We start from the raw sequence: 22,182 nt of genomic DNA, 5'->3' as shown, positions 1-22,182 counted from the left end.
AGAGATAGATCTGTTCAATAAATTATGAGACACACAAGACACACTAAAATTCTCACACTCTATGAATGTATTAACCACACAAGGACATGTGATTTCAATAAGCTGACAATGTTCTCCCAGGACTGCTTAATTTAGCATACCTGCTAATAAACTTTGGTTTGGGCACCACCTAATGGCAGGAAATATTTTTTTTTTAGAACCTACTTTGCTTTGCTTCCTGAGGCTTGCTAATTTTTGCAGTTCAGTTTATACTGATTTAGAAAATGTTTGCTCTTTATCAACCTATATAAATACTTTTAAGTGTTCAGTTTTTTAAAAAGGATAAAGCCTTACCTTGGAATAATAAACTACTTTTCACACTGGGAAAATGTGCCAATGAAATGCTTTAAAAAATTCTATTCGATCCTTAAATATTTAAATTGAGCCTCATAATTAAGACGTTTTCATTGAATCATCTTAATTAGGGGTTCCCAAACTTTTAAAACCATACACATTTAATTTTTTTCAAGAGACGCCTGCCTGAACCTAGTGTTTGTTTCATGATTCAACAGAGGCAAAATATTTGGGATAATACAGAGCAGATAACTGATGTTTTAAGAAAAGGAATTTATTATTTACACCACTGAAATAGTCCCCCGTAAGAACAATACATACCATGTTTATTTGAAAGAACCAGATTCCTTTCAAATAGAAGAACTGTATAAAGCAATACTGTCAACACAAAACAGTGGTCACATTACATATCTGCAGGCAAAAGCATTGCAAATAAATTTCGTTAATCTTATGGCTAGATATTTTCACTGCAACACAGTGTTTGCACTTAGAGAAGACAGAGCTGGAACAGAACAAAAACTTTTTGTTCATGCTTTTTAGGACTGAACCAGTGATACGCCCCATTTTAAAATGTACTGCCTTTAACTGCTTTTAGGACAACGGTTTTAGGCAGGAGTGCTTCTACTTGGCCACCACAAAGAAACACACTCTTGTTCCTTAGTTTCATTCCTCAGTCTCATGTTTTCTATTTGTCCCACTATGACATATCTGTATCAGAGCAGACGTTTTCCAGTTTTACTCAAAGAACACTGACACACATACACACCAAACTGAGACAGCTCAGAATTTAGAGATGTAGGTAGTGGAGTAATAAGAGAAATTGTGTTTATGACAAAGGAATAAGAAAAACTCTCAGTGGTTTTAAGCATACTAAACTAGGTTCCTTACTAAAAACTTTTCTTTTTTTGGTTTTAAAAACAGTAGTTTCAAGGTGGGTTTGGGCTTAGACAACAACACAGTGAGACAAACACACAAGACATACTTATTTCCAAAGTCACAAAATGACATTGTTAAGCATACATTTTTGTCCACTTTCTGTGTGTGTGTGTGGGAATAAAACTCAGTACTCTATGTTGGAGAAAATATTTTTCAAGAGTTACAGTATATTCATACAGGGGAAAAAAGGTGGGTTTTTTTGTGTTTTTTTGGCGTATTGCTATGATCTTCAAAAAATATAAAATTAAATTTACAAAAAACTGGAAGACCAAGTATAAGCAGTCTGATATTTGCTGCAGTGTCCAGCACTATCATAATGATCTTTAGCATAAAAGCAAAAAGAAGTTCATGGATCTCAAGTATCTTCAATAACTGCCAGTATAGCTTGTAACTACTGTCCTTGCTTCTTTGAGAGATACCTGCAAGAAATAAAATAAGATGTCTAAGCTGTATCACACTAAATTTAACTTAACAATCTAACTCTCCTCCCTAAAGGAAGTTGTTTATTTTAATAACAACACTTTTCAAGGTAAGTAATAACTGTTAATAATCGCTAACACGTGTTGTTTATGTGCCAAGCACTGTTCTAAGTACATGCATTAATTCATTTAGTCCTCACAACAGTTCTGAGTGTTCACTGAGAACTTATTTCTATTTTACAGTCACAGAGAGGTTAAGCAGTTTGCCGAAGTTCATACAGCAAGAAAGTGGCAGAGTTCAGATTGAAAACAAGGCTCTGGAGGCTACACACTATCACTCCACACTGCCTTACTTCCAAATGTGAAAGCAATATATTAACCAGTATTATAATTTCCCCCCAAAACTCAAAGTCCATTTGAAGATCTTCTTGCATAAAGGTAGTGAGCCAAAGCTGCTAAAGAACTCTGATCAAGAGTGTAAACATGCAAAGATGTTAATTCACCAAGCAAATTTTTCTTCATATTATTTTATAGGAGTCTACCAACAAATTAAAATTTTTACATCTGTATTTCTCACATTTATGAATTACTATATACTCAGAGCTATGGGGGTGGGGAAAGAGTTCTTAAAATCAGGAGACCTGGACAAGTTTTGATGGTAAAACTTGCTCAAACTGTGGCATTTACTATCTCTATGACTTAGTTACACCATCTACAGGAAATGTGGATAAAAATGCCAGCCTTGGGCTTCCCTGGTGGTGCAGTGGTTGAGAGTCCGACTGCCAATGCAGGGGACACAGGCTCGTGCCCCGGTCCGGGAATATCCCACGTGCTGCGGAGCAGCTGGGCCCGTGAACCATGGCCACTGAGCCTGCACATCCGGAGCCTGTGCTCCGCAACAGGAGAGGCCACAACAGTGAGAGGCCTGCGTACTGCAAAAAAAAAAAAAAAAATCCCAGCCTTACCCTCCTAATAGGATGATGAGACTCTAATAACAAGTATATAAATAAGTATTATGTAGGTATATAAGTACATAAGTATATGAGTGATCTGAAAAGTAAAAAGTGTAATTTGAAAAGCCAAAGTGTTATATTACATGAAGTTTCTTTTGTTGCTGTATTGGTGAAATCAGCTCTTCAAAGATTTACTTCCAAAAAAGTACTTGCAGTACATAATAATCCTGTTCACTTCTCCAGAGGTTTTTCCTGCCTCAAAATCTTGACGTTTACATGCAGTCCATATGTAGATTTGTACTTATGTTTGTGCTCAGAAAAAAAGACTAGAAGACTAGACACCAAGCTGGTAACAGTGGTTATCTTTCATAATCACAAGTAACTGTTTCCCTAAAGGAATAAATTTTCTAATTTTTCTGCTACACAGAGGTTACTTGTAATTTTTAACAGAAAACTTTTTAGTATATTTTATTTTATCCTGACATCATTTTACAGTATGAGAACAGATTCATAAAAGAGTGACCCATTTAATGTCACAAAATAATTAACAGGTAGCATCACAAACATGTACTAGTCTCTTAAATCCTCTCTACTAGAGAAGTATTAAAGATCTTAAGAGATGTGGGTTTATGAACATGTTAGAGGTTAAGAGAAAGGGAAAAATACTTCCAGGGGAGATGTCACTGGATTAGAAAATAGCTTTAGAGTTCACCCATTTTAAACAAAAAATAAGAGTTATGTGTATACCAGAGCTGCCAGACAATTTTTCATTCATTAACGTAAAGAAGAAATGAATAAGCAATTAGCACTTACCTTTCCCAATATTTGTGATTTAGGTCCAAAAAGTCATCTAATTTTGCTATTTCCTTGAGGTACTGGGTTAATTTTAAAAGTTCTTTGTCTTTATCTCGATTTAGGTGTGCTTTCATAAAAGGTCTTATCTATTAGAAAACAAACATTATCCAACACTTCACATTGTAGTAAGAAAACTAGTACAAATCTACACTATTCTATCACTTAAATTACAGTTAATGAGATTAAAATATCACCAAGGCTGTCAATACTAAGAATTACTTCTACATTATCTCACTGACAGTCATGGTATGTTTACAGGAGAAGTTCTTCCACTTAATTTACCTTCTGTTATCTTTTCAGTCTGAACCTCACAACACCAGCTGTCTTATAGCACTTGAACCTAATGTGGCTTCTCTACTTTGCAAAACTGCTTAGACTTTTCCCCCTTCTATCAATCCAGTTGCTTCTTACTAATTAAATAATCTCATTCACATCACTTCATTCATAAAAAGGTACCCAATACATGCTTGATCTACAGGGGAGTGAGATAAATTTTAACACTGATGATTTTCACATCAGTATTTTCTATGAAATTTTTATATAGCTAAAATATTACACATTTGTATAACCTACTTTCACTCACATTTTATAAGCATTTTTATCAGTAGAGTCTCCATTAAAATATTTTTAATTATATGAGTTTTCCCATAAAAATCAGCCATATTTTCTAAATTTTTAAGTTCAATGTATTTTATGATAAAAAGTATTCATTTCAAAAGCATAAAAGTCAGGATGGTGGACAGGGTTGAAGACTATAATTAGTAAGGGATTTTACATCTTGACTTGAATGGTAGTTACATATGTTCTCTGTAAAACAATTTGTTAAACTGCACATTTTATGCACTTTTCTTTATGTTACACTTCCAATAGATTTCTACTTTTTTAAAGACACCAGCTCATCTATATAGCACTCAAGACAGCATTTCAAAAACTTTTAACTAATTTTAGATGAAATAATGTATCTGGGATTTGCTTCAAAATATCAGAGAGGGAAGTAGGTAAGGTATAGAGCAAACATCCATGAATTAACAAGTTGTTTAAACAGGATAATGCATACATGGGGGTTAGTTTATACAATTCAATTTAGTTCTTTTTACGTTTGAACTTTTCCATTATAAAAAATATATATCTTTTAAAAATCACACATATGCCTGTAAGTACTGAATAAATCATTTTAGTAAAGCATTAATATATCCTTATTGTGACTGGGAGAAAATACAAACCGGTCACTTTTACATAGTGACATTTAAAAACAGATGACATTTAATCATTGTCACCTGTTGAGAACAATGAGCCCATAGGAGTCGTTACCATATCTATCAAGAGCAGAGGTTTTAAATATTTTTTTATTTACTTCTCTGTCATTGGAAAAACACACCACCAGCTTGAAACGGACAGAAGAAAATTTTCCCATACGTTCCAGGTTCTATTCACATCAGAACAGTTTAAGGCCAAGGACCTCCACAGCTGTTAGTCAGCTGAGCTCTGGCTGAAGGGCACCAATAAGAGCTGTCAGAGTCTGCACAGAAGCAAACTCTTGTAGGAGATCCTAATTCCAAACAGGCAGTGCGGGCAGTGCTGCTTCACAGCAGCAGCAGTGACTGCAGGAGATCAAGAAAACTCTCTGCAGGGACCTGCTTAAGCCCTACAGCTAGGTGTAAATAGGCATGATATCAAAATGTAGTGAAATGAGTTTCAGCATAATCCTGGGCAATATTGTAATGTTTTAAAGTACTCCCTCATTTAAAAAGATTGTAAAGGCAACATATTGACTTCTAAACTATTAATATACAATGTACCAAAGTGATTCCAAGTATAGAAGCAGGAAGGGATTAGACTGAAAGAGAAAGTACAGAGTCAGTGGCTGGTAAATAAGATTTTCAACCCAAGGCCCTGCTAAGTTACTTTTACTTTCTAAACATTTGGTCTTAAGCACTATTAAATAACAAAACTAAAATACCCCAAAGATTCTGGATCTAAAAGTTAAACTAGTTAAGTGGAAAAAATTCACCTAACTGACTTCAATTGTTTCAGTATAATCACTGTTCCATTCTTCAAGAATGATCTAAGTGATCAGTAGAAGGGCAGGCAACATATATTACCACCTCTGTCTCATATCAAAAAACATTTTTAGGAAATTAAGAATGTTTAGATTATCTGCATTCTCTTAAATCACCATTTCCTTAAATAGATAATAAAAGTGAAGTTCAGAGTAACTACTGATTAATCCATGACCAAAATTCAAGTTCCTTTAGTTCAGTACTATATTCATAATTGACAAAGCCTCCTATGTTATATATTTCAAACCTTATGATTAGCAAGCTTATATTAGAAGTTAACTACTTTAAAAATAAGCAGTCTTTAAGATCTCTGTGAAATCTCTGAGATTTCTACCAGAAACATTATGGAACTGTGATAACAAAACAGAATTTAGAATATTTCACAATTTCAAAACCACTTCTATGTCAATGTGGGCAGATCATTAATTACTACCTTCTTAAAAGAGGCTTTCAAAAGGAGACATGCGAGAGATTACCTGTAGAATGCTTAAAAATACCTCTCCTGAATTAGAATTTTTGGAGGCAGAAACTTACATATTTTTAGGAATTCCTTCAATGATCCTACTGAGTACTCTGCTAAAAAACAAACAAACAAACAACTTGCTCTAAAGTAACATGAAGAACTAGAAGTTTATATCATCATCTCTCTGCATCCAGAGATGAGGAGGGCCCAAATGTTGGCTGGGAAAATAATGTTTCTTCTAAAAACACACATGAAAGTAATAATTTTTTTTTTTAAGTTAAAGCTCTTCTCAAAAATCATTCCCTGTCTCACTTATATGTAGAATCTAAAAACAAAAACAAGAACAAAACACATACATAAAGCCAAGCTCATACATACAGAGAACAGAAAGAACATACTGGTGGTTGCCAGAGACAGGTGGATGGGAGAAATGGGTAAAGGGAGTCAAAAGGTACATACCTCCAGTTATAAAATAAATAAGTCATGGGGATGTAAGGTATAGCACAGCAACTATAGTTAACAATACCATATTGCATATTTGAAAATTGCTAAGAGAGCAGATCTTAAACGTTCTCATCAGAAGAAAAAATTCTGTAACTATGTATGGTGACAGATGTTAGTTAATTAGACTTACTGTGGTGATCATTTCACAATATAAACAAATATCAAATCACAAATTATGTTGTATACCTGAAACTAATATTATACCTCAGTTAAAAAAAATTTAATCATTCCTTAAATACCATGACTTTACCTCCTTTCCAGTACAGACACCATTAGTTTCATACAAAATTTGGCTTAGATCAATTGAATCTTTCCTCAAGACTGAAGAACATACTTTTGTACCTTATACCTCGTAAACTACACACAGGAAAAGCACTTCTCCTAAAGCCTCAAACAGAAATCATTTTTAAAGGACAGCATAATCACCAGTCTACCCCAAGTACTTTTCTTCCAAGTCAACAGCTTTTATATTTGTGGCAATTCACTACCTAGATTAATATTCAGTCCCTAAACTATCCTCATTGTACACTAAAGACGACATCAACAGTCTGCATGGAGAGCTTCAAAAATCTACCTTCGTCAAGTTTTTCTCTCTTGTCTTTTAAAGTTATCAAGAATTCAGCTGGTAGTGACTTCCCTGGTGGCAGAGTGGTTAAGAATCTGCCTGCCAATGCAGGCGACACAGGTTTGAGCCCTGGTCCGGGAAGATCCCACATGCCGCGTAGCAACTAGACCCGTGTGCCACAACTACTGAGCCTGTGCTCTTGAGCCTGCGAGCCACAACTACTGAGCCCACGTGCCACAACTACTGACGCCCACGCACCTAGAGCCCGTGCTCTGCAATGAGAAGCCACCTCAATAAGAAGCCCACGCACGGCAACAGAGAGTAGCCCCTGCTCACTGCAACTAGAGAAAGCCCGCGCTCAGCAACGAAGACCCAATGCAGCCAAAATAAATTAATTAATTAATTTTTAAAAAAACATTAAAAAAAAGAATTCAGCTGGTGGAAAAGTTCAGGACTGAGATTAAAAGTATCTTAGTATCAGGATTTACACTTCAAATGGAGACTCCATTTGCACTGTACCATAATATAGAGCTATTTTTTCCATTTTCATATCGTATTTACACATAGGCAACCACAGGTACCAGAAATTTTTTTTTTTTTTTTGGTACCAGAAATTTTAAGTTTCAAATTTCTCTCTTACCAATTTTATGCTGCTACCAGGGTTAAGTATCACTATGATGCCTATATAAGATTGCATGTGACTTAATGTTAAGATCAACACTGGCCTAGAAACCAAGTTACTTGGGTTCTAACTCAAATTCTATCATTAACCAGTTACAATCATGACCTTGGGCAAGTCATGAACTTTCTGATCCTCAGATTGTTTCTATAAAAGATGACTGAGGTTCCTTCTAGCTCCAGCATTTCATAGTTCTAAGCTCTCCACTTACACTATATGAATTTTCAAAAACCTTTTATTAGTTTCAGTTTAAAAAGGAAAATTAGGGCTTCCCTGGTGACGCAGTGGTTGAAGGTCCGCCTGCCGATGCAGGGGATGCGGGTTCGTGCCCCAGTCTGGGAAGACCCCACATGCCGCGGAGCAGCTGGGCCCGTGAGCCATGGCCGCTGGGCCTGCACGTCCGGAGCCTGTGCTCCGCAACGGGAGAGGCCACAACAGTGAGAGGCCCGCGTACAGCAAAAAAAAAAAAAAAAAAAAAAAAAAAAAGGAAAAATACCCTTATTGCCAGCTTTCCAGCTAACTAGAACATCAGAAATTCAAGATTTGTATCTCTAATAGAATGTCTGATGCTTTCACTTTTGATGCTAAAAGTCAATGTCAGTAAGCTCATGTTGCTCCACAGAGCTAACTGAAAATAAAACATCTGGATGGGGGCTTCCCTGGTGGTGCAGTGGTTAAGAATCTGCCTGCCAATATAGGGTACACGGGTTCGAGCCCTGGTCCGGGAAGATCCTGCATGCCACGGAGCAACAAAGCCCATGCGCCACAACTACTAAGCCTGTGCTCTAGAGCCCACGAGCCACAACTATGGAGCCCACATGCCACAACTACTGAAGCCTGTGCACCTAGCTGGTGCTCCACAATGAGAAGCCCCCGCTTGCCACAACTAGAGAAAGCCCACACGCAGCAACAAACGCCCAACACAGCCAAAAATAAATAAATAAAATTAATTTATGTAAAAAAAAAAATTAGAAAAACAAACCATCTGGATGACTTGGTTAACTAAGGAGATACCAAGCAAAAAGAGAGAATGCTCAATTTTATATGAATTTTTCTAAACACTTCAGCTTTTCTTGACAGGATAATACACTACTTCCAAAAATTTATGAAATTCAATAGTGCTAACGTTCTACTACATAATCCAGCATATGTGAGAATAGCAAGTAAAATTATGTCTTACCTTTAGTCCATTCTGTGGGTTCATTAGAAAATTTCTTCCTATGTCGTCAAACATGATGGTGTTTTTTTTGCTGTAAAACTCCGAAAACTTTCCCCATATAACACCAAGTGGCTTTACCTTAGAATAAAAGTTTAGATTAAACTCAAGTTTCATGAATAGTTCATCCTTTCTTAAAAGCAGAAATACTGCAAAATGCCCTGCACAACTATGCCAGAGCGTTCCTTTACCATGAGGCAGTGATGGCTGGCTGTGTGAACAGAACAGAATCAAGATGCAACACACTGTAAGGCACAACATATCTCTCAATGTCAACTTCTGAAAGGTCTGTTCGTGTCTGATGGAACTAAGCCCATTATAAGACTTCCTATAATTTTAATATGAAGATTCGGGATCAAAAAAAGTAGTTAATTTTTTAAAAATCTAGTATTTGTTTAGATGTCTGCTGAGCATTCACATGTCCCCTCAGGGCTTGAGGTTTCACATGGGGTCTGTTTTCAAAACTAGAAAACCTTAATGACAATGTACCTGGTTCTTTTATTACAATATTTAAATATTTTGTAAAGGAAAAATGGACTTTCTCCTTAGTTCAGTGGTATAGGTGCACAATTTCTAGGGCATCTGATTATTTAACTTCAAAACACCGTAATTTGTAAATTCTTGCTTTTATTTCTGAATTCTTAAAATGAGCCTCCAAAAAGGTAATTTCTCAGTTATTCATATCTATTGATACTTGCATAAATTCTCTGCAAGATCACACAAGAAATAATAGTGATTGCTTGTAGGAAGGAAAGTTAAGTGGCTGGAGGGTCCAGGAGGGAGGAATACTTTCCACTATACACTTTATTTGTGAATCATGTGAATATATTTTACACACTCACAAAAATATTTTAAATACATTAACTTTTAGAAGAAGAAGTACATTTTGCTGAAGGCAGTAGTCTCATTGATGGTAATGTGAGATTATATGATGATGATAATAATTATATGAGATTAAATGGTAGGAAATAAATGGTGACAAGCGTTGTCATTAATTTTAAAATGTCTTTTCTCCTCTATAATTTCTTTTAATACGGAGAAAGCCTTTTTCTTAGTGTCCTCATTACTGCAAAAAATGTTATTCAAATATTTTAATTTCACTAAAATTTTATTTGCCGTATTTGTTTGCACTATTTGTTTACTACTGAAACAAATCCCCCAAATACTTGAAGCCAAATATACAGAAACTGACACAATAAACCAGATTCTTGGTTTTCTTAGCCAACATAAAGCCTCAAAAAATGTAAGAGCTTTATGACACCCAGGGTTAGAAATCCTACATCTTCTTAAATAGTGCTGTCATTTTGCAATTAGGTCAAGCACCATATGTTCTCCAAAACATGAGCTACCTTGTTTTCTATTAGAGAAGTAATATTGCTGACTGTAGAAAAAAATCTGAAAACACAAAAAAGCACAAAGGAAAATATTTAATTACCTATAATCCAGTTAGTACCAAAGAATGCAACTAGATATTCTGATATATTTCTCCAGTCTTTCTGATAAACAGCAGCAACCTCAAAGAGTTCACAGATCTTTTGTAAAGCTAAGGGAACCCCTGAACCAAACAAAGGTTAAAAACTACTTTCTAACATTTTGCAAATACTGCTAAAATACTTCTTTCACTTTAATAATGTATCATGAAAATTTTCTGAAGCACTAAATACTGCATCAAATAATTAGCTGCGGGGCTTCCCTGGTGGCGCAGTGGTTGAGAATCTGCCTGCCAATGCAGGGGACATGGGTTCGAGCCCTGGTCTGGGAAGATCCCACATGCTGTGGAGCAACTGGGCCTGTGAGCCACAACTACTGAGCCTGCGTGTCTGGAGCCTGTGCTCTGCAACAAGAGAGGCCATGACAGTGAGAGGCCGCGCACCGCAATGAAGAGTGGCCCCCGCTCGCCACAACTAGAGAAAGCCCTCGCACAGAAACAAAGACCCAACACAGCTAAAAATAAATAAATAAAATAATTAATTAATAATAATTAGCTGCATTCCATTAAATGGACGAACAAAAATGTGTACAGCCAACTCCCTACTGTTGTAGGGATTTGTTATTGAGGATTTCTTTTTATTCCTTTAATTTTTCATTATTATAAACACTCCTGTTTAACACTTCCCAAACTTCTTTTTACTGTTTAGACTTTGTACATGTACCACTTTAGTAGGTAATAAATTATACTTTTCCTTGATGTACGCAGTATTTCCTTTATTGAAAACTCCACACACACATAATTCTATTCATGACTTTTATGACTTTGACAATTTTAATACTGTCTTCCCTAAGCTTTCCTAGTTTGCTAAGTTCTCCCCAATTCCTATTAGTCTGTGTTTCCAAAAGGTACGGACCATGTCTCCCCATCTCTTTATTCCCAACAGTGCCCATTACAGGGCCTTGCAGATCGCAGAAGTTCATAATATGACTAGTTACTTGACACGTAAACAAAGTGAAGAACCTTAATCTTTTTAGCCCAACTCTTTCTTGATGGTTCTTATTGCTTTCTCTAGGGCTTCACATACATAACCCCAAAGTACATGCACCATGATATACCTGCTTTTATTTATCAGTTTCATAGAGGGCAGGGCAAGTGTGTCCTGGTCTGTTTCTAGTATCTTCCTTGACAACATTATTTTTTCACACCTACTCTGTCTTTAGCAACACTGCGCTGTTATCATCACGGGACAATTAACCATGACCTTTCTTGACAGTCCTTCCTCAAGATCCTTAACTTTGTCACTAAAATTCATATCTGTTAACCTGAAATACATCTTATGTCAAAACTCAACTGATACTTTATTATCCACTCAGATGTATTTCTAAACACTGTGTAGTTTATTCCATCAATATAAATATAAAAGTACACCAGAAAACAAGCAAGTCTTTAAATAAAAAGTAAAATGACTTCTTACATCTATTAATCCTCTCCTTGGAGTATGCACTGTTATCATAGCAGCACTGTCCAACATGAAGGTAATCTTGTAATTTGCATTTGTACTCACTCCCAGCTCCTATAAATATAAATATTCATGTGGTTAAAATATAATAATGTGGAAAATCCCAGGCTTTATGAAAAGTCCAGCTATAATTTCCCATAATGCCAACTTTCTACCCCCTGGCTACCACACCTTGCTCAACAACTAACAAGCATTTTAGTTTCACGAAGCGAAATCGATAAATGATAGTCCAAAGAACCCTAGTCTATTTAGCTCTAAAATGAGGGGCCCTTTTCAATGTACTACCAGAAACAGGTTACTTCCCAATTTAATATTTAGAAGAGCATCACTCCTTTAAATATCACACACCAGAAAAAAGAAGGAAAAGAAAGTATTAGCGTAAAATGGGAGAAAGAGGAGAGGAAGCTTTGCTGTACTTTTTCTTGAAAAAGACATAGGTAATCAATGCAAACCACCATTAAGCAGACTTTAAACACACCTCTAACTCCTGATACTGGCATTTGTTTTGCTACTAAATGCCCTCCAATGACAATGAAATTAATTCAATTCGGAATTTTCTAAAAAGACAAATGCAGTTTCAAAACGTTCTTAAATGGATTGTTTTCTAACACTTACTTTCATTTTAGCTTCAATCCACTTCATATTTGTTGCAGCTAAAACATGAGGAATGATAACACAATATGTATGAAAAGCTTGAATTTCATTTAAAAAATCTTTCTTCTGTATAAATTAGTTAAGTTTTCTAAGCAAGACTATAAGTTCAAATACATCACAAATTATCCCTAGCATATTTATGGTAAATTCCTTTTAACTGTTTATAAAAATAAACTTATTTTAGTGTGTCTTCAAGACAATAACATTTAAACAACTTTTATCTAAAAGGTAAGGTAACCAACGCTCAAAAGAACTCTGAACCTAGGAATTCATAAATCAAGACCTAACCACCCTTTTAAAAACAGCCCTAATACTGTTCTCTATCAGTTCTAAACTTGAATTTCGGGTGCCTGGATCTCCATTTTCTTCTGCGTTCCTACTGCCAGGCAACACACAGGTATATATATCAATATAAGCAGATTAATGTTATGTGTCAAAAGTTTATGTTGAAGACTGCTAGGCTGAAGACTGTCGAAAAATGCTAATGAAAATTAGCATTTTGCCAGGCTCAGCAAACTTAGTGCTCATTGAATCCAGCAGCTTTTAACAAGAAGTCTGAGGCAACTAAATTCACAAACCCTATCTATGTCACGTTCCTGCTCACTGTCACACACCAACCACTTCTGAGATCACTGATAAAAACTCAAACTTCAGTTTTATGTGCCCTACTCATCTCAAGTTATTGGACTAAACTATATAGGTATTACAAAGTAAAATGTTTAAAAATGGAAAAAGGAGTTCAATTATTTAAGTGTGTATATAAGAGTGTGTTTATTATTTTAAGGGCAAAGAGGTAGCTGAGTCCTCAAAATAAAAATCTTTAGCACACATACAAGAACCAAAATTACCTTACATGCAAAACTGGTCAGTTGAACTAAAATTTTAGGGAGTGATGTATCTACAACGACAACAATCAGGCAACAGGGAAAAACAATTTTTTTAATTCAGTATACATTTTGGGACTATAATCCCCAGATGAAAAACAGAAAGATTTACAGCTAATAAAAAAGAGTTTCTAATTATTAAGAAACTATTACATGTCAGACATGTTACTAGTTGCTTTACCAATATTTTATTCTTACAACTACCCTGTAATGTAGATTTATTTATCTTCATTTCTCAGATGAGGAAGCTAAGGCTCAGAGCAATTAACTGACCTGCCTAGTGTCACAAAGTAAGGTCAGAGCCAGGATTAAAACCCTAGTCTATTTAGCTCCAAAATGAGGTGCCCTTCTCAACATACTACCATGAAATTTATTTAAAAAAAAAAATTTATTTTAAGCATATGATTGTAAAATGTCCTCAAAGTCCCTAAGTCTACTCTAATAACATTTAGAGGATAAACTTTTTTCTCAAATGTCGTCTCAGATGTCAGAGTTGCTGAACAAAAACCTATTTCCCAGAAGGCTTTCTCCTCTGTATCTTAAAAACCAGAAAATTATGTATTTAACTATGTATTGAATTGTAATGGCTATGTACGCATAATAACACTAAACTATTGAGATACTCTGATAATAAAAGAAAATACAAAGGAAATTTACAAACTGCAGAACAACTATGTGGCCTCTCATCAAAAATCTAGTACGATTACCATCCTTAGGGATTTTATTTAATTCACAATTAGGATAGCTCTTTTCTGCTTATGACATTGCCAAGACGTAACTTTAAATGTCTGTGGGAAGGTGAGATGTAAATCAATACACTCCCCTTCCCTTTTCAGAAGGTCGTACCACAAAAAGATTGTCACCTGAACTAAACAGTGCGTTCAGTAATGTAGTAAATTTACTTTTTGGAGCAAACTCACTGTTACCGTAGACTTTTAAGTTCCTGGAATGGCAGACCACAAGCTGAGTAACACTGCTTTAGCCCATTTATTAATTTTCCTTGAGTAAATTCATATTGCCTTTATTTCTGAACTACATCACTGTAAAATTTTTTTAAATACATATCTTTCTCCAAGTGTTTTGAGACTAGAGTGATGAAGAAAGGAGAAAGCAACAATATACTAAAGCATCAAAGATTCTACAGCAAAGATCAGAAAGAAAAGATCCTAATCAAGGTGGGGTCTTGTGAAAATAAGGCCATTTTTTTTTCACACCATAATCTACTCTCTTCCTATATTTAATTATTTCAGTGGTATTTGGCAAATGCACATAAGTTTATATTGTGATGCAAGGAAGTCAAACATGCTTCATCAGAAATTTGCAAAATATAAAATTTAAGTCACATTTTATAAAGCAGAGTAATATAAGGAACAACTTATTTTCATGGAAATCTAAACAAGAAATATAGCTTACACCAAATAACAATGTCATAATCCTCATATGCAGATGTTAGGAATTCATGAAGATATGGCCGCATTAATTCTACCCCAGTCTCTGCACAAGACCTATGGTCTAAAAGAAAATCAGTTAGAGACGATGATTAGTTTATTATCATGGACAAGTACCTAATATCAATTAAACTTCTGAAATGTAATATAAACACTCAAATGCAAACTACTTCAGACTAACTTACATCAGCTGACAAAGGGATGTCTTCAAAACACACAATTCAATATTCTTGCAATCCAATTTTAATTGATCAATTCTGTTCAATTTGCAAAGACCAATATCCAGAATTCAGGCTTATATAATAAACAGTAAATTTTTTTCTCATCTAATCTCTAAAACGTAGATGTTATTTTAGGATATGAAAAACAAACTAGGGCCACATATACTCACATTTTAGCCGTTTACCTACCAAATATAATCATATTTCACCAAAATAACAGGTTTGATTAAGTTAATCAAATTTTAAAAAAAATTTACGCTAACTTACGACATGTACTTAAAGTTAAGGATTAGAGGTAAATAAATCCATTCTAATATCAGGAGCTAACTAATCATTTCTGGCAATATTAGAGGATGAAAGAACAAATTTCTTTTTTTGTTGACATGAAATTTTAAATTCAAGAATCTGCCTTGGGGCTTCCCTGATGGCGCAGCGGTTGAGAGTCCGCCTGCTGATGCAGGGGACACGGGTTCGTGCCTTGGTCCGGGAAGATCCCACATGCCACGGAGCGGCTAGGCCCGAGCCATGGCCACCGAGCCTGCGCTCCACAATGGGAGAGGCCACAACAGTGAGAGGCCCGCGTACCGCAAAAAAAAAAAAAAAAAAAAAAAAAAAAAGAATCTGCCTTGAACATAATTAAATAGAAAAACCAGGAATAAAATATCAAAAATGATTTTTAAATAATCATAAAATGTTAAGTGTTAATCAATAGGGAATCACTTGATTAAATTATCACACATCCATAAACTAGAAAAGCGCCTGACCAAAAAATACATATATTTAACTCACAATGAATGTTAAATGACTGTGATGTTCAATATATCATTAAGTAAACATAAAAAGGACATACATACAAACACCCTGGAAGATGCACATAAAAATATGAGTGGTCATCTTTGGATCTTGGGATTACGGATGACTTCTTTTTTCCCTTACAATAAAATGATTTACTTTTAAAATAAAAAGAAAAGTTTTCAAATATTTCATATTGCAAGGGAAAAACAAACAAATAAAAGGGGAAAATGCCATTGTGGATAACAGAAGATAGAGCACAGTTTTAGCTGACTTACCAAATAATGTATAATCAACATCTAGCACCAAAAGTTTTTTCCCTTCCCTGGGAGGATTCAAAACTTCCACTTTGTACTCTTTTACTCTGCGGGAAATTTTCTGTAGGTTTTCCTCCCTAACGAAAAATAAGATCAGATGAAATATTCACTTGTTCTCAAATTACAACCAATTTCCTTTGATGATGAAAAGTACTCACCTATTTTCTACTTCAACTACTTCATCTTCAATATCAAAGTCGTTAATAACGTCATCATTGTCAGGAGGTGGACCTAAGACATCTTCCTATTAAGATGAAAAATAGTTTTGTTTGGCCATATTATCATTAACATAACAAATACATTCATAGCATAAAAAACAAATAAGAGGTACGATTTGAGTCCAAGAGTCTTGCAAGCACACACTACAGGAAAACTTCCACATTTTATATTTTGTTATATATGTTCACTGGGCAGATTTACCATGTTAAATTTGACCATTAGCATTACTACTACACTTACATCTAGCTATACACTAACAAATTTCCCAGTATTTGGTTTCTGCTGAGTTAATAACACATTCATTGTGCAGTTTTTACTTTTCACTGACTGCTAAACTGACAATTTTACCACAATTAAAACTATGATACAACAGTGTGCTATAAACCATAATATCTTCAAAGGGACAAATGGTAACAAAAGTAAACATTTACCAAGCTCTCCTCACGAGTTCCCATCATCATGATTTTAGTATTTGGTTTCAGTTTGAGAGCTCCAAGCTTAACATCATTTTCTGCAGGTTTGCCTACAATACAAGCAAATGACTGTTTTCTCACTAAAGTTCAGGTGCTGGTTTCACTATCCCATTACACAAAACCCTAACATTAAAAGGTTTGGTACAGATTCCACAGCAAGTTTTTTTCCTTAAATTAACAAACTGTTACTGCTGAATTAGCAATTTCTAACACACTAAGAAGTAGTGATTAACACAAGGTTGGAATTTTTCCCCAACTCTTAGAGGAACACCTTTAATTCAACTAACTAAACAAAATAAATTCATGTTTTATTCTGTTGTTCAAGATTAAGATGACTGTTTTCCAGAAAGTCCTGAAAATTGAGTGCCTGAGATAACTGTACATTTACTGCTACTCAGAACTCACCATTCAATGATAAGACAAACACCGTGAAAATGCCTTTTAACTGAATGTGAACACTGCCTATAATTTACAAATCATTATTACTTTCGAAACAGAAAAGATAATTTGAGGAGAGTAAAAGGCCCAAACTGTAATGAAAAGGCTGTGCTAGAAGACAGATACTAGAAATTACACTGGGGGCTTCCCTGGTGGTCCAGTGGTAAAGAATCCGCCTTACAATGCAGGGGACGCGGGTTCGATCCCTGGTCAGGGAACTAAGATCCCACATGCCGCGGGGCAACTAAGCCCGCGCGCCACAACAACTGAGCTCGTGCGCCTCAACTAGAGCCCGCATGCTACAAACTACAGAGCCCATGCACTCTGGAGCCTGCGCGCCACAACTAAAGAAAACCCGCACACCAAAACTAGAAAGAAGCCCACACACCACAAAGAAAGATCCCGCATGCCTCAACGAAGATCCCGAGTGCCGCAACTAAGACCCGACCCCGACACAGCCAAAAAAAAATTTAATTAAATAAATAAATAATACATAAGTCTTAAAAAAAAAAAAAGAAAGAAAGAAAGAAATTACACTGTTTACCTGGGACTTCCGTGTCACAGGTTTAACAAGCAAACATCAACTGTCAGAGGAAATCAAAAGTAATCTTAATAGTGGTGGTATTTTCAGGTATCCTTAAATATTCTTACTTGTACCATCAAAAAAAATTTAGGGATATCCCTATCAAAGAAATCTCCAAGGGGAAAGACTTATTAAAGTGAACAGGTAATAGCTAATATAAAGATTCATAAATATATCAATGCAATAAATTTGAAGAAGGGAGAAAATTACCTTTAACTTTGAGTCCAAGTAACTTCTGGCGTTCTGGTAGCACTCCCGTAAGGGTCTTGAGAAACTGTTTGAGATCTAGCACAGTATCATCTTCTGAAAGTGTGGTCACTGAATATTCCTGTCCACCCCATTTTACAATGATAGGAAGAGCCATCCTTGAAACATACGATGAGGCAGCTTTTGTTCAGAAAAAGATACCTAGAAAGAAAGGCATATACAAGTGAAAATAGATATATCAAAGATGTATGTAAACTTGCAACTTTAAGTTTTATAAACTGTGTCATTTGAGTCCTATTTTACAACTGGATGATAGAGAAACAGGATTTTCTACTTACAGAAATGTTTTCGGAATGCCAAAAGTTATCAGGAGTCAAAGTTAAAATTCTCCCACCCTCTCAATTTTTGGCTTGAAGTTACAACTTCCTAATATTCTATCAGATTCTCCTTGTTCAAGTGGAAAGCTGCAATAAATGAGCTAACTATTCCTCCCTCTCTGATCAGGTTTATGCTACTGGCAAGTTCCTCCATGATGGACCGTCCACGTTCATTTACCATTTGCAATGTAGGACAGTGAGTTGTTAAAAGCATAAACTCTAGAGACAGATTACCTGGGTTCAGAGGTCAGCTCTCCCACTTATTAGCTATTTAACCTTGGAAAGCTAACTGACTCTTAGTGCCTAGGTTTCCTCATCTGTAAAACATGGATGCTAATACTGCCTAATTCTCAGGGTTCTTAAGAGGAATAAATTAATTTTTGTAAGTCACATACTACCTGGCACATAGTAAGCTCTAAACAAGTAAGTACTGGTTACATAAGTTGTTTTAAAAACTAGAACTGAAGTGTTCCAGGCACTGCGCTAAATAGTAAATGGCCATTATTTGTTTCATATTTAATACACTGGACAGGTTTTACTCAATCTCCTTTAACAAGGTTGTTTGATAAGAACTGTCCCTCTTTTACAATTAAGGAAATAGGGGTTCAGAGAGGTTATGTAATCTGCTCATTGGCATATAGCTGATAACAGAACAAGTCTTCTGACTAAATCTCATTTTCTTCCCTTACACAACTGTCTCTCTTGAATTGCACCTACAGGAGTTAAGGCACCAAATATCAGTAAATACAAAACCCACAGGCACAGAGATAAGTACACAAAGATTATATAGCAGCTGCCACTCATCAACAATAGCATGTAGGTCTCCTCCCCCCATAAAGCTTTCTACCAGTTTTCATAAGTTGGTTCCCCCAACAGGTCAGAGAACTAGATTTTCTAATCTCAAAGTAGTGGTATTTCCAAATGCTGTCATATATTTAATACAACATTTGACTTCACTCTTCAAGTATTACAACCAACTGCAAGAAAGAAGGCAAATTATAAATCTTAACATGCAAACGTAATTTGAAAATTTAAGATGTCTTCAACATGCCCATTAGAAAAGACCACCATAAATTCACTTACATTTATTCTATGTTTACAACCTGCTCTACTAAAACTTTAAAGAAGGTGTGTTACTTTAGGGCAATGTATTCTATTTGGAGAGAACTTGCTCTAACAAACCTTATAATCCTCAATAAAAAGCCAAATGGCCCTTTTGAGTCAAACTGAGATATTTAAATATTATTTTTCTGTGAGAAGTGGAAATAAAACTGAAAATTTACAAGAGCTAGGAATGCAAATAGCACTAATACAGCATACTGTGTTGGGCAGAGCAGAACATGTGAAGTGAGATCACCTGAAGTCTAGGTAAGCATGGACAAGTCACTGCACCTCTAGACCAGTGTTCGCAAAGTGTGGTCCCCAGACCATCCAACAGCATTGACCCCACTTGGTAACTTGTTGGGAATGTAACTGCGTCTGGAGAGAAGAGACCTAGCAATTTGGGTTTTAACAATCTCTGTCTCCCCCTCCCCCCATCTCTGAGGCATGCTAAAGTGAGAGCCAGCGCTCTAGGCTCTTCAATTTTCTCAGCCTTAAAAAAAAATGTGCCAGATGGCATGGGCTCTATGTGCTTAGTAAAGCAGTATACAAATATCATCACCCATGCCACAAGTGGGATCTCCAAGTTGACAATTGCTCTAAAGGACCAAGCACAACAGAACAAACACCATAAAAAATTTTACCGCATAAAGTCCTTAAAACTGTTTTTCAAAGTTACTGAACCTCATTCCTTCAATATTCAGATCATTAACAACAATGGAGCAATGCAATGCAAATGCATGAGTCATTTTATGTTTTCACATTTAGCCTTCTTTCTTACACAATTTTAATGTTTTGTATCACTGCGGACCCTATCAGATTTATAAACTGAAAAATGATTTTAGGGGTAAATGTGGCAATCAAACCCGAACAAGTAAGCAAGGAGCACACCTTTATGGTGAAACTACAGTCAAGAACGGCTGTTTGGGTAAATTCTTCTACCTAACATACAGTGGTGACTTGCCCAGTCAGGGCAGGAATGTTTACTTGACAAGAATAGTGTTAATCCCTGCGATAACAGCCGTGACATCACTTTGTATACTATAAAAAGCAATACGAATGGTGGTGAAGATAGGAAAATGATAACATGCTCAACAACTTAATTGAATAATCTCATTTAATCTTCACAATCCTAAACTGACAACTACTGTCTTCATTATACAGACTAGAAAATTGAAAAAGAGGAAAAACAAATTGCCCGAGACCACACAACTAAAAAGTAGCAAAGGCGGTTAATTTGAAAGTAACAGCAGCAAAAGTTAACACCTTGGGAATTGAGGGGAGGGAGTTAAATTTAACCACGCCCAGTAAAGGGTAACTGTTGAAGTACTGTCAACAGCAGCAGGGCAGCAGCAACTGCGAGGGAGTGCAGAGGAAAGAGCTGTGGGAAGTAACTAGTATGAGACAGCACAGAAGGCAGGCAGACACCCCAAAACCCGAGAGGGCCGGGATCCGTTCAACAGGGAGGAGGGAGAGACGGACAAACCCCAGAAGAGAGAGGAATAAAGGTTTGGGGACGCAAAATCCACTGAGGCGCCGGAAGCCCTCCACCTAGGCGACGAGGCTGGATGGGAGGGCGTCGGCCCCTGTGAAGAGCCGGCCGGGGCCGGAGGCCTGGGCCGCGAACCTGGGCAGCCGCGGGCGGGGCCCTCACGAGCAGCCACCAGCCCGCCCGCCCGGCCACAGTGGAGGCCGGGTCTTGAGGACAGCAAAGCTGCGGTCCCCCAGCCCCACGGCGCGCCGGGGTGCCCCGCGTCCCCTCACCTGGAGCGCGGCAGAACCAGCAGGAGTGGACGCAGGAACCGACCGCAGCGGAATCCAAGGCGACCGGAAGTGAGAGGCGGGCACCGGAACCGGCTAACGAACCGGAAGTTAGGGTTTGAAACGGAAGCGCGCCGGAGAGCGGAAGGACGCTTCCCTTGTTTCTCTCCGGGCAACGATGTTACGTAGACGTTGCCAGGGACTTCCTCACCGCGACGAGGGAACCAGGCCTTTCCGAGAATGTGACCGCTGTACGGATGCCTGCGAGTCTTGAATGGCTTCCGTCCCTCGCCTGTTCTGCGCATGCGTCCGCTGGCGGGTTTTGAGTTGGGCAGGCCCTGCTGGGGATATGACGTCTCTGGTATTGTTTCTCCAAAGTCGGAGCTGGAGTCGGTGCACTGACTTCCCTAGGTGTGCTGAGATCTTCCTGGGACTCGGGCCTAAAACTTGTGTGGCTTTTTCATGTTCCGAATGAGGCCTGAAAGGTGATATTTGAGGTCTGAAGACTTGAGAACTCTACCTGGCACCAGGGGCCACCAACACTAGTAATTTCAGGAGTTTAGAATTCTACCCGTTTTACCCAATGGAAGAGGAAACAGGATCGTCAGGGAAGGGGCAAGCCCAAGTCTCAGAGAACCAAGGAAGCAAATCTCATGAGAGCTGCATCGAGATTACTGTAGTCTTGTATCGAATTAGTCTCCACCCGCCCGTTCCCAGGTCCATTCCATCTTCCTGCAGAATGCTAAGAAAGCCAATTACAAACCCTGACCAAA

At 36.9% G+C, this 22,182-nt stretch overlaps 1 protein-coding gene across 1 annotated transcript; it reads right to left on the bottom strand.

The window, feature by feature from the left end:
• Positions 1 to 591: 591 nt before the first annotated feature.
• UBLCP1 (ubiquitin like domain containing CTD phosphatase 1) lies at positions 592 to 21,486 on the bottom strand. The gene is made up of 11 exons (XM_065874358.1): positions 21,413 to 21,486; positions 18,174 to 18,371; positions 16,901 to 16,992; positions 16,409 to 16,494; positions 16,212 to 16,327; positions 14,886 to 14,984; positions 12,550 to 12,587; positions 11,890 to 11,988; positions 8,948 to 9,064; positions 3,455 to 3,582; positions 592 to 1,688 (listed from the first exon to the last, which is right to left on the bottom strand). The coding sequence occupies exons 2-11, from the start codon at positions 18,325 to 18,327 to the stop codon at positions 1,661 to 1,663; spliced, it is 957 nt and encodes a 318-aa protein (XP_065730430.1). The 5' UTR covers positions 18,328 to 18,371; positions 21,413 to 21,486; the 3' UTR covers positions 592 to 1,660.
• Positions 21,487 to 22,182: the final 696 nt, after the last annotated feature.

This window comes from Phocoena phocoena, chromosome 3 (genome assembly GCF_963924675.1).
Source record: "Phocoena phocoena chromosome 3, mPhoPho1.1, whole genome shotgun sequence".
Lineage (NCBI taxonomy): Eukaryota > Metazoa > Chordata > Mammalia > Artiodactyla > Phocoenidae > Phocoena > Phocoena phocoena.
The sequence above is the reverse complement of the archived record's forward strand: the minus strand, read 5'-3'. Positions and strand labels throughout refer to the sequence as shown.

Bases quoted from the DNA above. Each gene is read 5' to 3' on its own strand.
- UBLCP1 (XM_065874358.1), bottom strand. From the start codon at position 18,327: ATGGCTCTTCCTATCATTGTAAAATGGGGTGGACAGGAATATTCAGTG. The intron at 16,993-18,173 runs GTAATTTTCTCC...CTTGTATTGTAG, and splicing joins ACTTGGACTCAAAGTTAAAG to GCAAACCTGCAGAAAATGAT. The intron at 16,328-16,408 runs GTGAGTACTTTT...ATTTTTCGTTAG, and splicing joins GTAGTTGAAGTAGAAAATAG to GGAGGAAAACCTACAGAAAA.